The 18,345-nt window shown below is 40.8% G+C and overlaps 2 protein-coding genes across 4 annotated transcripts in view; one reads left to right on the top strand and one right to left on the bottom strand.

The window, feature by feature from the left end:
• The window catches only part of REL (REL proto-oncogene, NF-kB subunit), a 31,979-nt gene extending 26,095 nt beyond the window's left edge, over nucleotides 1–5,884 (top strand). Inside the window, exons 6-10 of the mRNA XM_072331539.1 lie at nucleotides 646–750; nucleotides 1,055–1,267; nucleotides 1,634–1,702; nucleotides 1,813–1,887; nucleotides 3,014–5,884. Coding sequence (XP_072187640.1) covers nucleotides 646–750; nucleotides 1,055–1,267; nucleotides 1,634–1,702; nucleotides 1,813–1,887; nucleotides 3,014–3,798 — 1,247 coding nt within the window. The 3' untranslated portion in view covers nucleotides 3,799–5,884. The remainder of the gene's footprint in view (nucleotides 1–645; nucleotides 751–1,054; nucleotides 1,268–1,633; nucleotides 1,703–1,812; nucleotides 1,888–3,013) is intronic.
• Nucleotides 5,885–8,342: 2,458 nt separating this feature from the next.
• PUS10 (pseudouridine synthase 10) overlaps nucleotides 8,343–18,345 on the bottom strand; it is a 33,205-nt gene continuing 23,202 nt past the window's right edge. For 2 of the 3 annotated variants that reach the window (XM_072331542.1, XM_072331541.1), the window contains 8 exons: nucleotides 17,227–17,352; nucleotides 13,398–13,454; nucleotides 12,380–12,456; nucleotides 12,226–12,281; nucleotides 11,982–12,099; nucleotides 10,677–10,819; nucleotides 9,769–9,868; nucleotides 8,575–8,732 (listed from right to left, as the gene is read on the bottom strand). In XM_072331542.1, coding sequence (XP_072187643.1) covers nucleotides 8,694–8,732; nucleotides 9,769–9,868; nucleotides 10,677–10,819; nucleotides 11,982–12,099; nucleotides 12,226–12,281; nucleotides 12,380–12,456; nucleotides 13,398–13,454; nucleotides 17,227–17,352 — 716 coding nt within the window. In that variant the 3' untranslated portion in view covers nucleotides 8,575–8,693. Of the gene's footprint in view, nucleotides 8,733–9,768; nucleotides 9,869–10,676; nucleotides 10,820–11,981; nucleotides 12,100–12,225; nucleotides 12,282–12,379; nucleotides 12,457–13,397; nucleotides 13,455–17,226; nucleotides 17,353–18,345 lie in introns of all 3 variants that reach the window. The other variant, XM_072331540.1, reaches the window with a different exon arrangement.

Raw genomic sequence — 18,345 nt, 5'->3', positions numbered from 1 at the left:
TTTTAAGTTAAAAGAGGGAAGATTTAGGTTGGATGTTAGGGGGAAGTTCTTTACTAGGAGAGTGGTTAGGTCCTGGAACAGGCTGCCCAGGGAGGTTGTGGATGCCCCGTCCTTGAAGGTGTTCAAGACCAGGTTGGACGGGGCTCTGGGCAACCTGATCTAGTAAAGATGTATGTTTGGTGGCCCTGCTAGGCAGGGGGGTTGGAACTACATGATCCTTGAGGTCCCTTCCAACCCGGGTCATTCTGTGATTCTGTGATTCTGTGATGGCCAGATAAACTTGTGAATAGAACTACAACTGGATGCAGGTGGGAAAGTGTTTTGAGACTATTCTAGAACAGTTAGGGAGTGTCATGTCCCACCCATAAGGGGAAGGAAGGTGGTTCTTTACAGGGACACAGCCGTGCCAGAATTTCTGAGGTAAGTGATGAAGAGCGGTGGGAGTCGTGCTGCTTTGTCCGCACCACATTTGCATGGAATATCAAACCTAGCTGGACGGACACTTTTGGTGTGGATTTCAGGGTGTGCCATGCTGCTCCAGCTGCTGTGTTCCCTTTATGTACACCTTAATTCCCAGCACCTCCCCTTCAGTAGCGACAAAGCTACACTGATTATTTATGATCAAATTCTCCTGTTTGTTTCCAGGAGCTCCCAACACAGCAGAACTGAGAATTTGCCGTGTGAATAAAAACTGTGGAAGTGTAAAGGGAGGAGATGAAATTTTTCTTCTGTGTGACAAAGTTCAGAAAGGTAACCTTGTCTAAGACTTCTTCCCCTTACTCCAAATGGCCAACGCTTCACTTTCTAGTTGGGGAACTGAAACTATTCACTGTACTCCTATGTAAGCGGTCTGCTTGTAGCTGAGTATAATCAATTTCAGGTTCAGGAGCTCTAAATACCTCTGAAAAAATGCTCTGTGCCTTAAAGTCAACCCATTTAATTTGCCTCTGACTTCTGAGTCCGTCTCCTTTCTTTGTTCCCCTTCCCACCTTTTCTGCTGGAAGTTTTTAGTTTTCTTCAGCTTAACAAGCATCTTCTGTTTCTAATGAACCAGATGACATAGAAGTCAGATTTGTCTTGGACAACTGGGAGGCGAAAGGCTCCTTCTCCCAAGCCGATGTTCATCGCCAGGTCGCGATTGTATTCAGAACACCGCCATTCCTCAGGGACATCACAGAACCCATCACGGTGAAGATGCAGTTACGAAGACCTTCAGACCAAGAAGTCAGTGAACCAATGGATTTCAGATACCTACCAGATGAAAAAGGTATGGTTCCCATTAGCCGGGTTTCTTAAAGGTTATTTTCAGTGCAGAATTCTTGTTGACAACAAACAGTAAATTACTGAGTAAAAAAGAAAATAACTATACTACTATGACAATGTCGATTTTTGGTGTTTTTTTCTAAAGCTAACAATAGCCAATTTGCTCTCTCTTTCAATGAAAATCTCAAGAGTTATGGTTAACAACACTACTTTGTTTTTTTAGAGTACAGCCGTATCTCAAATATTTCTCTTTAAATACACTTTCCTGCAGTTGGGAGCCACTAGTCAAGTTCTAGAAACTTCCTTTTACAAATTATTTCGAAGGGTGTTTTAATTAAGATGGTTTTTTGTCCCACTCCTTTCATTGTAGATCCATACGGTAACAAAGCAAAAAGGCAGAGATCAACGCTGGCTTGGCAAAAGCTCATACAGGACTGTGGTAAGGAAAATACTCATCCTTTATTTTTGTCTGAGTGAAGTTAACAGTTATGATGAATCATTTTATTTAAAAGCAAATTCAAAGTAGATTCATGTTTTCTTCTGTCACAGGATCAGCTGTGACAGAGAGGCCAAAAGCAGCTCTGATCCCCACTGTCAACCCTGAAGGAAAGATGATTAAGAAAGGTAAATTTCTGCTCACGTCTCAATACAGCAGCAGCTGGAAGCAAATAGCGTCTGACTGCTGAGGGGAAAGGCTGGTACTTTCAGGAGGGAGCACTGAGGGAGCAGCAGCAGTACCAGTCTCTCACTCCCCAGCCAGAACTTTCTTTTTCCCCAAGAGAGCACTGTAGTCCCTTCAACATAAAGATTAATGAAACCAAAACTATATTAAAAGCCTCTTTAAGGATTAGTTGCTTTAGTTGCTACTTAAATGTAGAATCATAGAATTGCTTGGGTTGGAAAAGACCTTCAAGATCATCAAATCCAACCACAACCTAACCATACTACCCTAACAGCCCTCCACTAAATCGTGGCCATGAGCACCACATCCAAATGGTTTTTAAACACATCCAGGGATGGTGACTCAATCACCTTCCTGGGGAGCCTATTCCAGTACTAAACAACCCTTCCTGTAAAGAAGTTTTTCCTGATATCCAACCTAAACCTCCCATGGAACAACTTGAGGCCATTTCTCCTCATCCTGTCACCAGTGAGAGGAGACCAGCTCCACTCTCGCTGTAAGCACCTTTCAGGTATTTGAAGAGAGCAATAAGGTCTCCCTTCAGCCTCCTCTTCCCCAGACTAAACAGCCCCAGTTCCTTCAGTCTCACCTTGTAGGCCATATTCTCCAAGCCCTTCTCCAGCCTTGTTGCCCTTCTTTGGACCTGCTCCAGCACCTCGGTGTCCTTTCTGTACTGTAGCTTTAGTTAAGTACCGATTTTTCTCTAGGTTCAGACACTGTCCTTCAAACATAAGGCTCAGTTCTTGGCTGCCCCGTGTCTTTGCTTGTAACCCATAATATTTTCTCAAGGTTTTCTTCCGGTAAGATGATAGTACTTCTGGCTATACAAAGTAGGCCTGCCGTTCTTTATTTAAAACATAGGCTGTTCCCATAGAAAGGGAACAAGGCACATAGCTGTTCGGAAGTACAGTGCACCTGGACAGCATTTAGGCAAGTGCTGGTCCACAGGTAACCACATTAAGTTAGCATTGGTTTTGCTTTTTTTTTTTTTTTTTTTTTTTTTTTAACCATTTCTAATTTAACATAAAAAACAGTATAAGAATGCAGTAATATCTTTCTTTTTCACAGAACCAAATATGTTTTCACCTACACTGATGCTGGCGAGCTCCAGTCAGATGTACCCTTCATGTGGCCAGATGCCCCCCCAGCCTGCACCGCTTGGCCCTGGGAAGCAGGACAGCCTTCCTTCCTGCTGGCAGCAGCTGTACAGCCCTTCCCCTTCAGCCAGCAGCCTGCTCAGCATGCACCCGCACAACGCCTTCACAGCAGAAGTGCCTCAGCCCGGTGCTCAGGGCAGTAGTGCTCTCCCAGCTTTCCACGATAACCCGCTGAACTGGCCTGATGAGAAGGATCCCAGTTTTTACAGGAATTTTGGCAGCACAAATGGGATGGGAGCAGCGATGGTGTCAGCTGCAGACATGCAGAGTGCTTCCAGTAACAGCATTGTCCACGCCACTCATCAGGCCGGTGCCCCTGCAGCAAGCATCGTGAACATGGAGGCCAATGACCTGAACTGCACCAGTCTCAACTTTGACAAGTATACTCAGGTGTTAAATGTAAGCAACCACAGGCAGCAGCTCCATCAGGTGCCTGCAGCATGTCCACCTGTGGCAGCCCCTGGCAGCGCTCCCTTCAGTTCACAACCAAATTTAGCTGATACAGCAATTTACAGCAGCTTTCTAGACCAAGAAATTTTAAGCGATTCAAGACTAACAACCAGCTCTCTCCAGAACCATCAGAACAGCCTTACCCTTACAGATAACCAGTTCTATGACACCGATGGTGTCCACACCGATGAGCTCTACCAGTCTTTTCAGTTAGACACGAATATATTACAAAGCTATAACCATTGAGACAGCATTAGGCTGAAATAGGCACATACAGCTTAACCGAAGAATAACTCACCCTTCCGCTTTCTCTTTCAGAATGCTACCGTGCAAATCTCGTGGTAAAACTTTAAAGTTTTTTTTTAATGTATAGATCAATCAGCTCAAAGACTTGTGCCCATGAAGAAGCATTTGGGGTGCTATTTCAAAGCTTGTTTTTATGGTGTTGGAAAAAGGAATTACTGATACTTAAAGCATTGGGAAGAAAAGCTGGTATCTTCAGAAGGGTCAAACGTCCAATAACTCACAGGGTTAATTCTGTCTGAAAATAAAACATTCTGCTACAAAATTAAATGAACATTTCAAAAGGACAAACTAGGAACAAACTGCATGTGGGCACTCTAGTTCAGACTCACTAATGTTAATGTTTTATCATATTATCACAGTATCGTGCGAGTTGGAAGGGACCTTAGAGATCATCGAGTCCAGCTCCTGGGATTTGAGCCCTTCTGTGTAGCAGAGCAGCATTTCTGCCACTTGCGACACAGGGGGGATTTGAACCCTGGACCTCCGGTGCTGCAAGCAGCAATTCTACCACTGCGCCACCGGGGGCACACAAATTTTTTATTCAAAACACAAAGTTTTATTCAACTTGCTTGAAAGATTTAGGTTTCTTACCCTCTTTCACATAAAGTATTTTTCTCCTAAAACAAAATCATGCTTTTTTTTTTTTTTTTAATTATTATATGTATATTTTTCCATATTTCACTGCATTCCATTTGCTTTCAAGGCAAATTTACTCTGAAGAAATTTAATGACTATGTCATTGTTAGATATGTTTTAAAGACCGGAAGGTTTGAGTTTTTAAATAGTCCAGCTCTGTTGTAAATGCGTCACTGCACAAAAGAATGAGCAGAAAGTAAGGACTTCTCTGCACTTCATCCCAAGTGCACTATTTTAAACGACAAAACCCTATTGCTTTAGGAATGGAGCATGCTGTTATTTCTCTGGAATTTGTTTTTGGTTTTTTTTTTTGTGTGTGTGTGTGTGTGTGTGTAGCCATGATGCACATTTTATTTTGAACTGCAGAAACGCATTGAGCCAAAGCACCTACCTGTGTTCCTTCCTCAGATGGCCCAGCAGTTTCCTGCTATGCAAGTGACTGCTGAAAGGCTCAGGTCTGGCTCCCTGCCACCCCTCACAGGAGGAGGTGAAATGCAGCCCCCTCCCAACGCATTGTATGAACGATGTGAGACCATTTCAATCAGTGTCACAAACAGCCTTCAGTCTGCAGTTTTGAGATCCAGAACTTCCTCTCTCCTGCTAATTTCACAGTCTTCACTCTGAGGCATGAGCTATCCAGTGACACCTTGCATAGGTACTGGGCTAGGTAAGAAACTCATGTCTGCATTAGGGCTTTGCTATTTTATTACTAATGTACAAAGCAACACAGCAAGAAATAATATCACTGTATTTACTTATACAGCTGGTTATTGTGGCAGATAAGGCTTAAAAACCAAACTTTTACTGTTTGGCTATCTAAAAGTGCACCATGGAAAAAAACAATAAATAGCACGCTTGGATACATAGGGAACAGAAACCACAACCACAAGACAAAAAGCTACTTGAGACATATAGTCATACACCAGATAGAAAGGTACTCCAAAAACCTTCACAGTTTAAGGGAAAGCAGTAATTACTCAAGTGCAGTAATTCACTGTGTGCAGAGCAATGAGGTGCTGCAGCTGTAACACATTACATCAGTTACACGGGTCTGACAGAACGGGCTCTTCCGCAGTGTACAAATGAAATCTGGAAGACTCCTCCCCATGACCCCACGTACCCAACTCCACACTTACACCAGATTTTCTCACTTCTGCAGCACACCTTTCCGAGAGCATGAAATGAGACACAAAGAATACTTGCCATGTGTTGTTTATTCAGTTCTTCCTGTTTTAAGTTCTCAATGTTTAAGTTTATTGAATGTAAACATTTTCTTTATAGAAAGCTCTTTATAGCACAGTTTGTTTTTACAGTATAATTAAATATTTTCAAAATTCTTTTTTTCTTTGTAAACAAGTTGGTTTGGTAATTAAAAGAACTGGTTATACTGAGTCCTGAGCTTCTTCTGCCTTCTCAGCCCCACAATGCTGTAAGACATGATAGAGAAGCCAGAGCCTGCAGAGGTGCTGGGGTTTGGGTCACCTACCCTGGGTCTTCCTAGAATAGTTTCTTCTGTTCACAACTGCTACTGGCCACAGTGTAGTGAGGAGTCCTTGGCACCAGGCAGCTCTCTGTGGCACAGTAGCATGACTGTGATGGACAGAGAGGACAGAGACACTCATGCTCAGCCAAAGGTGTGCTACAGGCACTTCATGCAGCAGGGGGGTTGCTTTGGGTGGGCAGGAACTTGGAGAAATAATACAGCAGCTTCATCCGAGTCCTTCTGGTATGAAGAAGGGTGGTAAGGAGTGCTGTTTGGCTCTTAGATTTCAGCATTTACACATAATCTGCTAGAAAACAGCTACCTGTTTCACATTTACCAAGAGAACAAAACTAAATCTCGCTCTTAATACTCTCAAGAAAGGTTCCATTAGAGTACTCACAAGTAGGTATTTTACATTTGAAAACAAGATAAGCCTCTCTGAGCTAAGTACCAGTTAGCACCATTTCCCCTTGGGGATGCCTCTTCTGATGTCTGTTGTGTCCAGCCTACCTTTGTTTCCTGTTTATGGAACTTGTACATCGTTTATGTAAAAAAAAAAAAAAAAAAAAAAAAAAAAAATCACACAGTAGCTTGAAGTTCTCTTCATTTCTGAATAGTTTCTGAAGTTTTCCATCATTCACAACAGTTCCTTTCTGGGCACAGATTCATATATGAGACAACTATTCCTAGCAGTTCTCATAACAGCCCTATGACTGAAAGGGAGAGAATCCTGCTGTCTGAACCACAGTTCTTACGATTTTTGCATTTAAAAAATGGCAGCTTTTGAACAACTACTGTGCTTCCTTATGTCACCGCGGACTAGGAAAACAAATGAGGAAAGTTTTGACAGCCCACGACAGTATATAAAATTTAGGCTAATATTTCAAGGTAAGTTTTTCCTAGCTGTTCTACAACGAGGTCCTGTCACCATTGACTTCATGGTAACATCTCCGTAATCTTTCACTGCCCCTACTTTTTTCCCTGGAAAATAATTACCCTTTATTTCTGAAATGCTCGTTAACAAAGAGCCCTTAAATTCCAAACCCAAGGATAATGCAGTATTCCCAAGGATAGTGCAACATTCTTTGGTACAGAAGCCGAAGCATTCTTCTCTTAATGAATGAAGCAGAAAAGTGACTTTTCCTGAAGATGCAAGTGCTGGAACTTTGCTAATGAGCAGGCCAGGGACTCCACTGCTACTCAGAAGCCAACCTGTAACCAGGTGCATTCCAGAGGCTCCAAAGATGGAGCTCTTGGATGTCCTGTTGGATGTCTTAGGGAGCCAGCTCTGCTCTCTGTGACGCACATAAAACCCTTAGCAAAGCCAAGAGAGGGTCTTCCCTAGTCCAGGCATGTTCCCAGCAGTGTTCAACTAATTCAGGCATTGTATGGTGGAAATAATACTAGTATTGTACAGTTCAAATAATACAAGTATAATGTACAGTTGGAGTAGTACAAATATAGTTGGAAAAAATAGCCAGAGGGTAATTAAGGTAAAGGACTCACCAACTCCGAGGCCTTCAAAATTGATGCTTGTCAATGTCAAGGCTCACCACAAGAACTCCACAAAGGAGCAATCTCCAGAAAGAGATGCTGCCTCAGTGGCGGTCAGCCCTTAAATGGGATCTGGGAGAGGTGGAGCCGAGCTCCACCCCTTCTGGTAGTACAGCTGAATTACCTTCACCTGTGCCCCCACAGCTGACTTATCACTTGCCTCAGATGGTTAATCAGAGGTTCAGGATGTGATCAACCTTACAGGCACCCATCTAAACCTGGGTTCCACAGAAAATTCACGATGCTGCAACTATTCCACAAACCAAAGCTTTTCACCTCCATCTTGGTCTTGTACTACCAACATCCTTCAGAACATTCTGTATTTGTTGGCACTTTGGGGTTCTTGGTATCCCTATTTTTCTCTAGATTTCCAACATGCAGTACTGCCAGGAATCTGCAGCCTTATAGTGACTCAGGGAAATCCTATGCACGAAGAGGCTTGTAATTCAGCCAAAGAGCTGCTGAGGAGGCAAGCACTTCAAGTGGAGTTTCTACAGAATATCACTGGTGTTTTTAAATGAGAGAAACTTGGTTTTAAGTGTGAAGTTTTCATCTGGAAACTCTTTTTCCCTTTGAAAAGTACTCTGTGAAGCAAATTTGCCCACCTCTGAAAGCAACGCTGATCAAAAAGCAGCTGGCACAGAGCAGAACACCACCTCCTTCCAGGCACTATCCTACGGGCTCAGTTAACAGTCCTGCATGAACAGTGCTCAGGAAGTGTGAGAGCTGCATTTCAGGTGGTTCAGTGCTACCCACATCCAGACAAGAAAGCTGTGGCATTAAATATAAAAACAAAAAATAATAATAATCTGGCTTTAGCATTTAATATTTAATTAAGCATTTCAAACAGTACTGCATTACGCATATCTGTTGTACCTACTTAGCACACCATTTGTTTTTCTTCACAGATTTTTGAAAGAGGATTTGCTATCAATACATTACCTTGCAAAAATCTCTACGCGCAGACGGAAGTTTTCAAAAAGCTAGATTCTAAATGAACGCTGCCTTGTGTGAGTTGATTCAAAGGACCAGCATCCTTTGGAAGATCAACATGATCCAAACGTTCAACAAAAATATTTTGTAACCAAGTTGTGATACTGTACGGCGTTCAGTAAACTGCTGCTGACCGAGAAGTTGTTGTCTGACGTCCCAACTTGTGAAGCTAATTCTCCAGGGCTGGAGGCCAGTCAATGTCAACAGACTAGAAGAGCAGGAAAAGAAGGAAAAGATCAGCAGATTTGGCAAGTCTTTTCCTATTCATAAAATACCATCTCTGCTTGTCAGCTACAGGTTAATACTGGAAAGCAACAGTAAATAGACATGATGCGACAAGAAGGAGAGAGTGGCAGGAAACTGCCACCTTTTTCTAGTGGCCTCATGAGTGTCTGGAGAGCATTCTCTGGGAGCAAGGTTTTCTTTACAAAGCAGAATTGCAACTACTTGTAATACAGCAGCCCAGCATGTGTTGCTGTCAGACTGCATCTGCAATGTACGCAAAGCTGCTGTTCAGAAGCACGAGCCATGTGAGAGCAATGCTTATCAGCCCTAGCCAAGTTACATGCTTCTGCTTCCAAAGGTAACTTAAGTGTCCTCTGCAAGCTCTCTTTCTGTATTATGCTACCAAAGATACACAAAAACCTGCAAGTCTGTTCTGCAAAAAGTAACATGTAGACAGTTTTCTAGAAATATATTGAAACAAGCATGTTTACAACTGGCTACCCGAAGTGAAAACTTATGTTTTAATAAGCCTTGCCAAACCATTACATTCAATGTTAAATTCAAATCACAACATACCTTCTTTTAATCAAAATAAATGTTGCAGTTACAAGTTAATATCTACCCTATCTGACTCCAGTAAGTGAACAGTTATATTTAGTTTGCACCAGTGGTAAAAGAGGAAGTCAAGTCTTTCCTATTTTTCATCCATCTCCTTTTTCAAAAGAAATGATGTAAACATAATATGAAAAGAAAAGGTTCTGTTCCAATGGATACTAATAATAAATGTCCTGAATTCAAGATACGTCCTCACATCCTTCCCCTGAACTATCTCAGCAGAGGAAATCCCACATGACAAAAGCACGCGGCAGCATGGTACAAACCACCATCTTTGTATAAATGTCAAAATTCTCTATTAACTGTGGTGAGAAATGTTGATTTAGTTAAATTCACTGAAAGCACCTCACAAATGCAATTACACTACTAATTTCCAGGAAAGTGGAAAATAATGAACAACTCACTTCTACATCCAACTCCAGAATGTCAGTGGTTCTGTTCAGCAGGGAGCCAATATTTGGCTTTGTTCTTCCAAAGTCTCCATGCACAAATTCTTTAATATAGCTAAAAACAGTGGTTAAGGAAAGGTCCATTTCACCTCAAAGAACTAAAAAAAAGAGGAGAGGAGAGGAGAGGAGAGGAGAGGAGAGGAGAGGAGAGGAGAGGAGAGGAGAGGAGAGGAGAGGAGAGGAGAGGAGAGGAGAGGAGAGGAGAGGAGAGGAGAGGAGAGGAGAGGAGAGGAGAGGAGAGGAGAGGAGAGGAGAGGAGAGGAGAGGAGAGGAGAGGAGAGGAGAGGAAAAAAAGGGGGGAAGGGAAAGGAGGGGAATGGTGGAAAACACTCAAAGCAAAACTAGTGTCTTTTTCTACTCCTAAACCAGTTTACAGTGGACATTCTGCTAAGCCCATCCCCATCTTTAAAAGACTACTAAATCTTGGCTTTTGACTCCACTGCCAAAAGCTGTATTATCAACCTCTATTTTATGTCTTATTCCAAAGTGAGTGGAAACTGTGGCTAAGCTTCTGAGTATAATCAAACCACAAAATGCATTACAGTGCATTAAATACTGTGGAAAAGTTACTTTCTAAGGTAAAATTTTTTCAATTGAATTAAAAGGGGCCTAAGTGTACCTTTAACCAGTACATTTATACAGATATCACGTACTTCAGAACAATCAGAGCGGTCATCCAAAAAAAACAAATAAATAACCTGAATGTGAAATTCTGACATAAAAGCAAATATCAGCAACGTGAGACTGCTGAAGAGCAGAGATTTAGAAACACTGCAAAGATAAAAGCAGGAAACTTCCCATTGCTTAAAGTATACTCATCAACAATCAACATCAATGTGTTGAGTAACAGCATCTGAAGATACGTTCCTGCTTGTGTTTTCAGATGCAGGCGAAAGTGATGCTCGTCTATGTACTCAGACTTCATGGTGTGAATGACTCGACATCTTACAGCCAGAGCCCTTCTGTGAAGAACCCGGAGAGGTGTCTTCTGGTCAAGTTTTAATTCCTATTATAAGAGGTAAGATAATAACTGAGGAAGGAAGCGTGTAACATCCTGCACAGATTGTGAGGTAAAGGCAGATGGAGCATTTGCCAATCACATCTCTTCTTATTCTGTGTTAAGGGAGTTGTGAAATCTCCTCATGGAAGGATAATTTTTCTTCTTATTATTTGTTTTTTTCTAATGTTTACCAAAGGAAAAAGGAACAGCCATCCCCAAAGCTATATGAGAACGCTTCATATGAGCACAATGTATTGGAATCACAAATACAGAAGAATAATCCTGAAATCTCAAAGGTCATTTGTTGGAATAACTCCAGGATTTAAAATCACACTGAGAGCCTCAGGCGATTTAAATAAAATAAAAATCCCCCACACAAAATGCTTTGCCTAAAGCACAGCTTTAGAAACAACAGTGAGGGTAAAGAGAAACCAACTGAAATAAGATCTCATAATAGACTTTTAAAAAGCTCATTCCATATCTTCATCTCCTTCTCCAAATATGACGCAGCAGTCTGAAAAGCAACCTTTCAGGAAACTGGGTAGGCACACTTAAAAAACCAACCAGAACTGTAGTCTTTTTAGTCCTCAGTTAAGAACTGTTTCATGGCCAAAGGTCATAGGCAACAGTGCAATGCTAGAAAAACTGATGACACTCCTTCGCCAGCATTGCCTCTCTGACGTACATTTGGAGAAAGTTCTTATTGGCAAATCAGGCCTGTTATAGTAAGCCTTTTAGCACTGCTTACCATAGACCTTACAAACTCCTAACTGCTGCAGCTGTGAAAGAATGGCTTTTGAACACGCAGAAAAAAAAAAGACCATCGCCATTCCTTTTACTTAACACGTAATCTGAGAGAAAGGAAGGAGTGTTAGATTTCCTGCTCTTCCATTCATTATTTTTTTTACTATTTCGTCTACTGGAAGGCCAATATTGTATGGTAATTTGTCTTGGTTAACAGACAAACAACTATAGTGCTGACATGGCAATCACAAAATAAGGAAGAATGAGAAGGGGGAAGTGAAAAGACATTACAAAAGTCCATATAATCTTGATAAAAAACAAGCAACAGAAAAAAAAAAATATATCCATGAGTGCATGTATATAAATTCTCCTCTGAGACACCAGGAAAGGTACTACATAAATTAGCAAAAAGAGCTACACATACCTTGATATTATCTAGAAATGCAATATGTTCCTTCTGTATTGTTTTGTCTGTCCATATTAAGGCACTATATGTCTTTGTTTTTTCCTCTTCACCTTCCTTCATACGACCAATTGCCTCTCTAAACAAAATAAATGAATTACTCCCATAGCATACAAATTATCTTACAATTATGTGAGCAAGAATGCTTGCCAAAACTCCCAAAGCATCACACTAAAATCCCTTGCAGGCAATGATAAATACTGACCGGGTGACAAGCTGTAAATCTCGGACTTGTATTTTGTCTGAGGAGTTATTAATTGTCTGTGACATTAAAAACAAACAAAACGTCAGTTAGCAAAACTGCTCAGTTAGAGAAGAAATACACACTCGTTGAATTCCACAAGGTGCAAATTATTTACCTGCTGAAGTCCCTTCATTTCCTCAGCAGTAAAATGTATTCTATGAGGATTCACAAGCTCAATTGCAAAAGGCCTTCCTGGAAACACACACAATCATAAAACATAAAAACATATTGCTCTAAATTAATGTTTGAAGTTATGCAGTAAGGTCAGAAGGTGTGAAGATTGTCTGCTGTCATGCAAACAGGGATAAGAACTTGTGGGCTTAGGGATGTAGCATCAGATGGAAGGAAAGAAACAAGGGACTTTTTTGGCTATTAAACCGTAGTATCAGCAGTAAGTGCAAATTACAACTTCCCAGAAGGCATCTTGTAGAATTCTGTGCTAATTAAAAAATAAAATAAGAAAAAAAGTTAATTAGCTTATTTTCTGTCACCTATAGCAATGCCCAGGTGCAAGATGATGTGAAATCCCACTCCCTCAGCTAAACATCTGTTGCAAGAGCTGCACTTTCTATGCTCAGGGCCAGGGATGATCCCCAGTATAAGCAACGCCAAGAACTGCACTACAGATCAGTCAGCAACTGGGACACATCATTGTTAGTTTTCACTTTTTCATCTCCACTCCTCCTTTGGCTATCTATAGTAGATTCAGCATACTTTCCAATATTGACCTTTAGAAAAGCAGCCAAGTTCAAAATGCAATGAGTCATCCCCACTCCCCAGTGATAGTGAAGCAAAGTACAGGGACTCAACTGAAAACAAGACAGGAAGCTGTCTGATACAAAAGATAAAATAAAAATAGGAAGCAAATAAAACATTTCTAACCAGTTGTGCTTTTCCACACACCTGTGTAGCCAAGGACACTGAAAAAGGCCTACTTTTTCAGTTCTTTATGTGAAACGGTTCAGTCTTTGAGAATAAATACATAAATATCACTCAAATGTTTCCAAGATAAAATGTCCAAGTATGTCTAGTCACACACTTAAGCACTTAGCCTTCAGCAAGGTCTCTTAAAAAAGCTTCAGTTAATCATTTTGTTTGTTTATATGCTTTACAGAGGATGTTTCAAGCCTTACCATTGCCTAGTGTTCTTACATCCACATCTTCTCTTCCAGAGGAAGAAAAATTAAAGCCTATAACAGATTTGAACAAGAGTTTATTTTAGATTTTAATACGCTCCACAGCTTTGAAAAGGTTAGAGATTCTAAATTATTCTGAAATATACTTCAAATAGTTATGTTAATAAAACGAAGCCTGCAGTGTATTTGAACAAATCAGGGTACAGTTACTGTTTCTTTCATTGGGTTCACGCTCCTAATTCTTCAGCCTCAATGCGATGAACCTGAATATGCCCAACAAAGTAGTACCATCCTAAAGGAAATCCACTTACTATTTAATTTTCTTCATTTCTAACCCAGATACTTCAAGTCTATGAATAAAATCAAACTAAGCAATCTCCATCCAAAACACAACTTTTTATCCTGAACACTCCCAGTAATTTCCGTAGATTTCAGAGAAATTTCTGCTAGTCATATGCACCTGGACAGAAGAAAATTCAAGTCCAATATGAAAGACAACCTCTGTGTATTTCTTGTGTATTTCTTTCCTGTTACTCAATCTATGAATTGCTGCGTATTTAGTTTCCTTCATCATATCCCTTCCATCTTTAAGCTTTGCTTGACAGAGTGAAGGGGAACACTAAACTCTGCACTAGAAAGTAACTTCCTAGCTCTGCTTCAAAGGGTCTTTGAAAACCTGTTTCACTTTTTTTCCCCCATATGGAACATATAAGAGCACATAAAGATTTCCTTATTTTTTGTTAGTGACTTCTCCGGTCATTCTATGGCAACAAAACAACAGTGAGAAAACTTTTCCCATACTCTTGGTTATTTCTGTAACACTACCAGAATTTTCTGAGTTGGGGCTCTCCTTGTACAAAACATGTTCCAGACCCTTTCTTGTACTATGTCTTTCTTGTACTATGGAGCCCTGAACAGGACCCTGTATTCCAGGCATGCCTCAGGACTGCTGAAAAAAAGGGAAAGATCACCTCCCTTGACCTGCTGGCAGTGGTCCTCCTATCATGGGTGTCCAATCCTTTGGCTTGCTTGGGCTGCATTTAGTGAATTGAAATTGTCTTGGGCCGCACATATGCAGGTTGCTCAAAAAGTAATGCCTTTTATTTATTTCCATGGAAACAACAACAAATATGAAGAGCACAATCACTCTGTTCAATACAGAAAATTCTCAACTGCCCAGCGCTATTTTTCAACATTAGCTATACATTTTGCCAGCAGTGAACAAAGCCTGCATGCTGCTCTCATTAAAAAACAGCAGCAGCAGAGGTAACCCACTCTCACTGCTGAAGAAATACACCACCCACTGCCTGACAGTGCTCGCATCCACAGTTTGGTCTCCATAAACATTAAGCAAGCATTGCTGGATGTCAATAGGTGACTTTTTTTTCTGCATGGAGGAATTCAAAGACAATACTGGAGAAGAGATTCAACCTCCACTGCTACATCATTAACATCTGCCTCTTAAGTTATGAGCCAACATAATAAAACAGGAGGCATTACTCTTGGAGCAGTCTCTGCAAAATACTTAATATCTTTAATATGTGAGTAACACAACATCTTAACTTTTAAAATTTGTCTTAAAACGTTAAAAAAAAGGGGGTGAGGGGAAACTAGTGAGATATGTGACCTTGTTTTTGTCAAACTAACATGCCAGTCTGGTTTGATGGCAGCAGTTGACATTCTTAGTTAGGCCTCAAGGTGTTCATCAGAGATTTCTGATGAAATTTTACTCTTCCTGTACTTCATCATTGACAATAATTGTTCAAAATGTGTGTACTGCCAAAAAGTGACAACATGAATAAGGTGTAATTGTGAAGAAAAAGACATTTTTCTCTGCTAAGAGATGAGATCAGATTTTTTAGATGAATATCTGACTGCAACTTTCCATTTGAAAATTTGCAGGTCACATACTAGATCAACTTAATATGTCCTTGCAGATGTAAATTGATGATTTTTTTGTGGCAGTCTTGAAACCCCAACCTGTGGGGTACAGTCAACATGGCCAAGGGACGGGATGCCAATCAGAGAGACCTAGACAGGCTTGAGCAGTGGGCCCAAGTGAACCTCATGAGTTTGAACAAAGCCAAGGGCAAAGTCTAGCACCTGGGTCAAGGCAAACTTCACTATTAATAGAAGATGGGAGATGAAAGGGTTAAGTACAGTCCTGTCAAAAAGCATTTAGGATTACTTGTGGATGGGAAGCTGGATATGCCAGCAGTGTGCCATCGAAGCCCAGAAAGCATCCAAAGCAGCATGGCCAGCAGGGCAAGGGAGGGGATCCTGCCCTTCTGCTCTCTGTTGTGACACCTCACCTGGAGTACTGTGACCAGATGTGGAGTCCTCAGTACAGGAGAGATGTGGACCTGTTGGAGCACATCCACAGGATGGCCACCCAAATGATGGAGCACCTCCACTATAAGGACAGGCTAGGAGAGCTGGGACTGTTCAGCCTGGAGAAGAGAAAGCTCCAACAAGACCTCAGAGTGGCCTTTCAATATCTAAATGGAGACTGTAAGAAGGAAGGGGACAGATTCTTTATCAGGGTCTGTTGTGATGGGACAAGGGGAAATGCTTTCAAATTTAAAGATTGGAGATTTAGGCTGGATATAAGGAATACAGTGAGGGTGGTGAGGTACTGGTTCAGGTTGACCAGAGATGGGGTGGAAGCCCCTTCTCTGGAGACATTCAGATCAAGCTGGATGGGACTCTGAGCAACCTAATCTAGCTGTGGAAGTCCTTGTTCACCGCAAGGGAGTTGGATAAGATGACCTTTAAAGGTCCCTTCCAACTCTAAGGATTCTATTATTCTATTTTCAAACTCCTTCGTCGAAACAGAAAGCATGACTGTATGTTCTCCACTGTTCAGAGCCCTGTGTTTAGCCAATGTATCACAACGCATACAACTATTTGTCATCACTTGAGTTAGTGCTGCACAGCACCGTCCTCTTGGTGCCTTGCTTTCAGTCAACACATGGCCAGTACTGCACTGACAGTTTGGCTGTTGCAGAGCAATGGGTGGGCCACTCTGGGGGAAAAAAAAAGCCATTGCCTTTACAGTGTGGTGGTGAGGGTTGGCTGCACTGAATCATGTTGGGCTGCATGTGGCCTGCCGGCTGCAGGTTGGACATGCCTGTCCTGTATGGTAATATTGCTTCTCAACATTATTTACATACATTTCTCATATTCACCTGTCATAGTTCTGCAAGTTGAAATCAGTTATTTTATAGTACTTGGCCTGAAGAAAAAGTTTAATGATTTTTCTAGTATTCAAGCTAACATACCAACTGAGTCATGGAAGGAAAGGAGGGTAAAGTAGTTCTAAGCCAATATGTAATGCAGTTTTTCCTTTGGATTTCTCTGTCTGTAATACAACAAATGATTATTTCATCTGGATAATCCCTGGATAAGCATTTGGAACTCTACACACTGCAGAAAATAAAATTAATCAAGGTAAGAAACAAGAAATGGCTCAAAACTAAGCAAGTATTATGGAATGCCAATGGCAAAAACCATCAGCATTAGGAGACATCTAATGAATTACCAACTGTTGTGGAGTATGGTTAGGCAAAAATACTACCGCATAAAACCATAATGTTTGCATCATCAAGTAACCTGAAGAGATATTCTACAATGATACTTTATAAACCAAAGTCATATGGCTTCTCACAGAGCATAACCGTGTAGAGGCTTTGACTTAGATCGGTAAAAGAGGAAAAAAGAAACAAAATGTTTTCTGTTGCCCTGCTGTATTAACTGAGTAGCTACTAAAAAAATAGTTTAGTAATAATGAAAAATATATGCAGCAAAAGATATCCTGGATACTTACTGTCTGCTTTGAATTCTGCCATTAGATGCTCTGAAATCAGTTCTTCCACTGAAGATTCCAGCTTCCGCTCCCCATCAATTATCCAGGGTGTTTGAGGTAAATTCCTTGAATATTTATTGTACCTTCCTGTAAAAAGCAAGTATTACCTATAATTGTTCTAAAGCAATGGACAAAAGCTTCAGTCTTCCGTATCATAACTCATTTAACTTTAACTTTCATAGAAGCCCCATGAAAACAAATATACTTACTTGCTCAAACTTGTTCTACACCAAATTCATGCTGCTAGACCTACAAGAGTTTCAGTATCCAAGATAGCCAGCTTAAAGGTAGACTTGAAGAGCCTACTGCTGCAGTCAAACCTTCAGGTAAGATCACAGAAACAAAACTGTATGAAGCCTGACACAACTGGGAATGAAAAAGAGGAGGTCCATGTACCCAATCTGAGTAAACTAAATTGAGAAATTATTCATGGAATCAGAGCGTGGCATCAAGACAGTCTTTCCTACACCAAATTACTGCTAAATTTATGGCTGTCCACCAACGTACATCTCCCAGGTAAAGTTCTCACACACCCCTGTTATCAAGTAGTTCAGGTTTCAGTCCCAAATTCTGCCATCGCACAAACGTTTAACAAAAGAAACCCAAATCAAAATGCTTAGGAAAATCATTCACAATTCACAAGGAAAATCATGCTAGTATAATCTCTCCAGAATGAACTATTACAAATCCTGTAATTTATCAAATTACAAACTCTGAAAAGCTGCTATGTAATGAGATTGCCATCCTCTGATCAGTATGTCAGTCTCATATTGTCAGAATACCTTGCAGTCTCCCATGAGGACTACCATAACCAAGAAGCAGCCTGACAGAGGTGACCAAGATGAGCACTCATACTGACAGGTTTTATAACAAGTGAAAATGTTCACAAAATAGGGAACTCATTCGTAAAGAACAATGAGCAACTTATATTACCAAGTAGCTGAAACCTTGCATCTATTAAAGTTTGAAAAGGCTTTCAAAGTAGCTATGCATATTGTATCTGTATGTTTGCCACCTCAGTTGTTTTTTTTTTTTACTTTCAGTGTCATACTTTCCTATTTCTAACCATGCTTTCTTCCT

The sequence above is a fragment of the Excalfactoria chinensis genome, chromosome 3 (assembly GCF_039878825.1).
Source record: "Excalfactoria chinensis isolate bCotChi1 chromosome 3, bCotChi1.hap2, whole genome shotgun sequence".
In the NCBI taxonomy this organism is placed as follows: domain Eukaryota; kingdom Metazoa; phylum Chordata; class Aves; order Galliformes; family Phasianidae; genus Excalfactoria; species Excalfactoria chinensis.
This window is presented reverse-complemented; position numbering and strand designations above follow the sequence as displayed.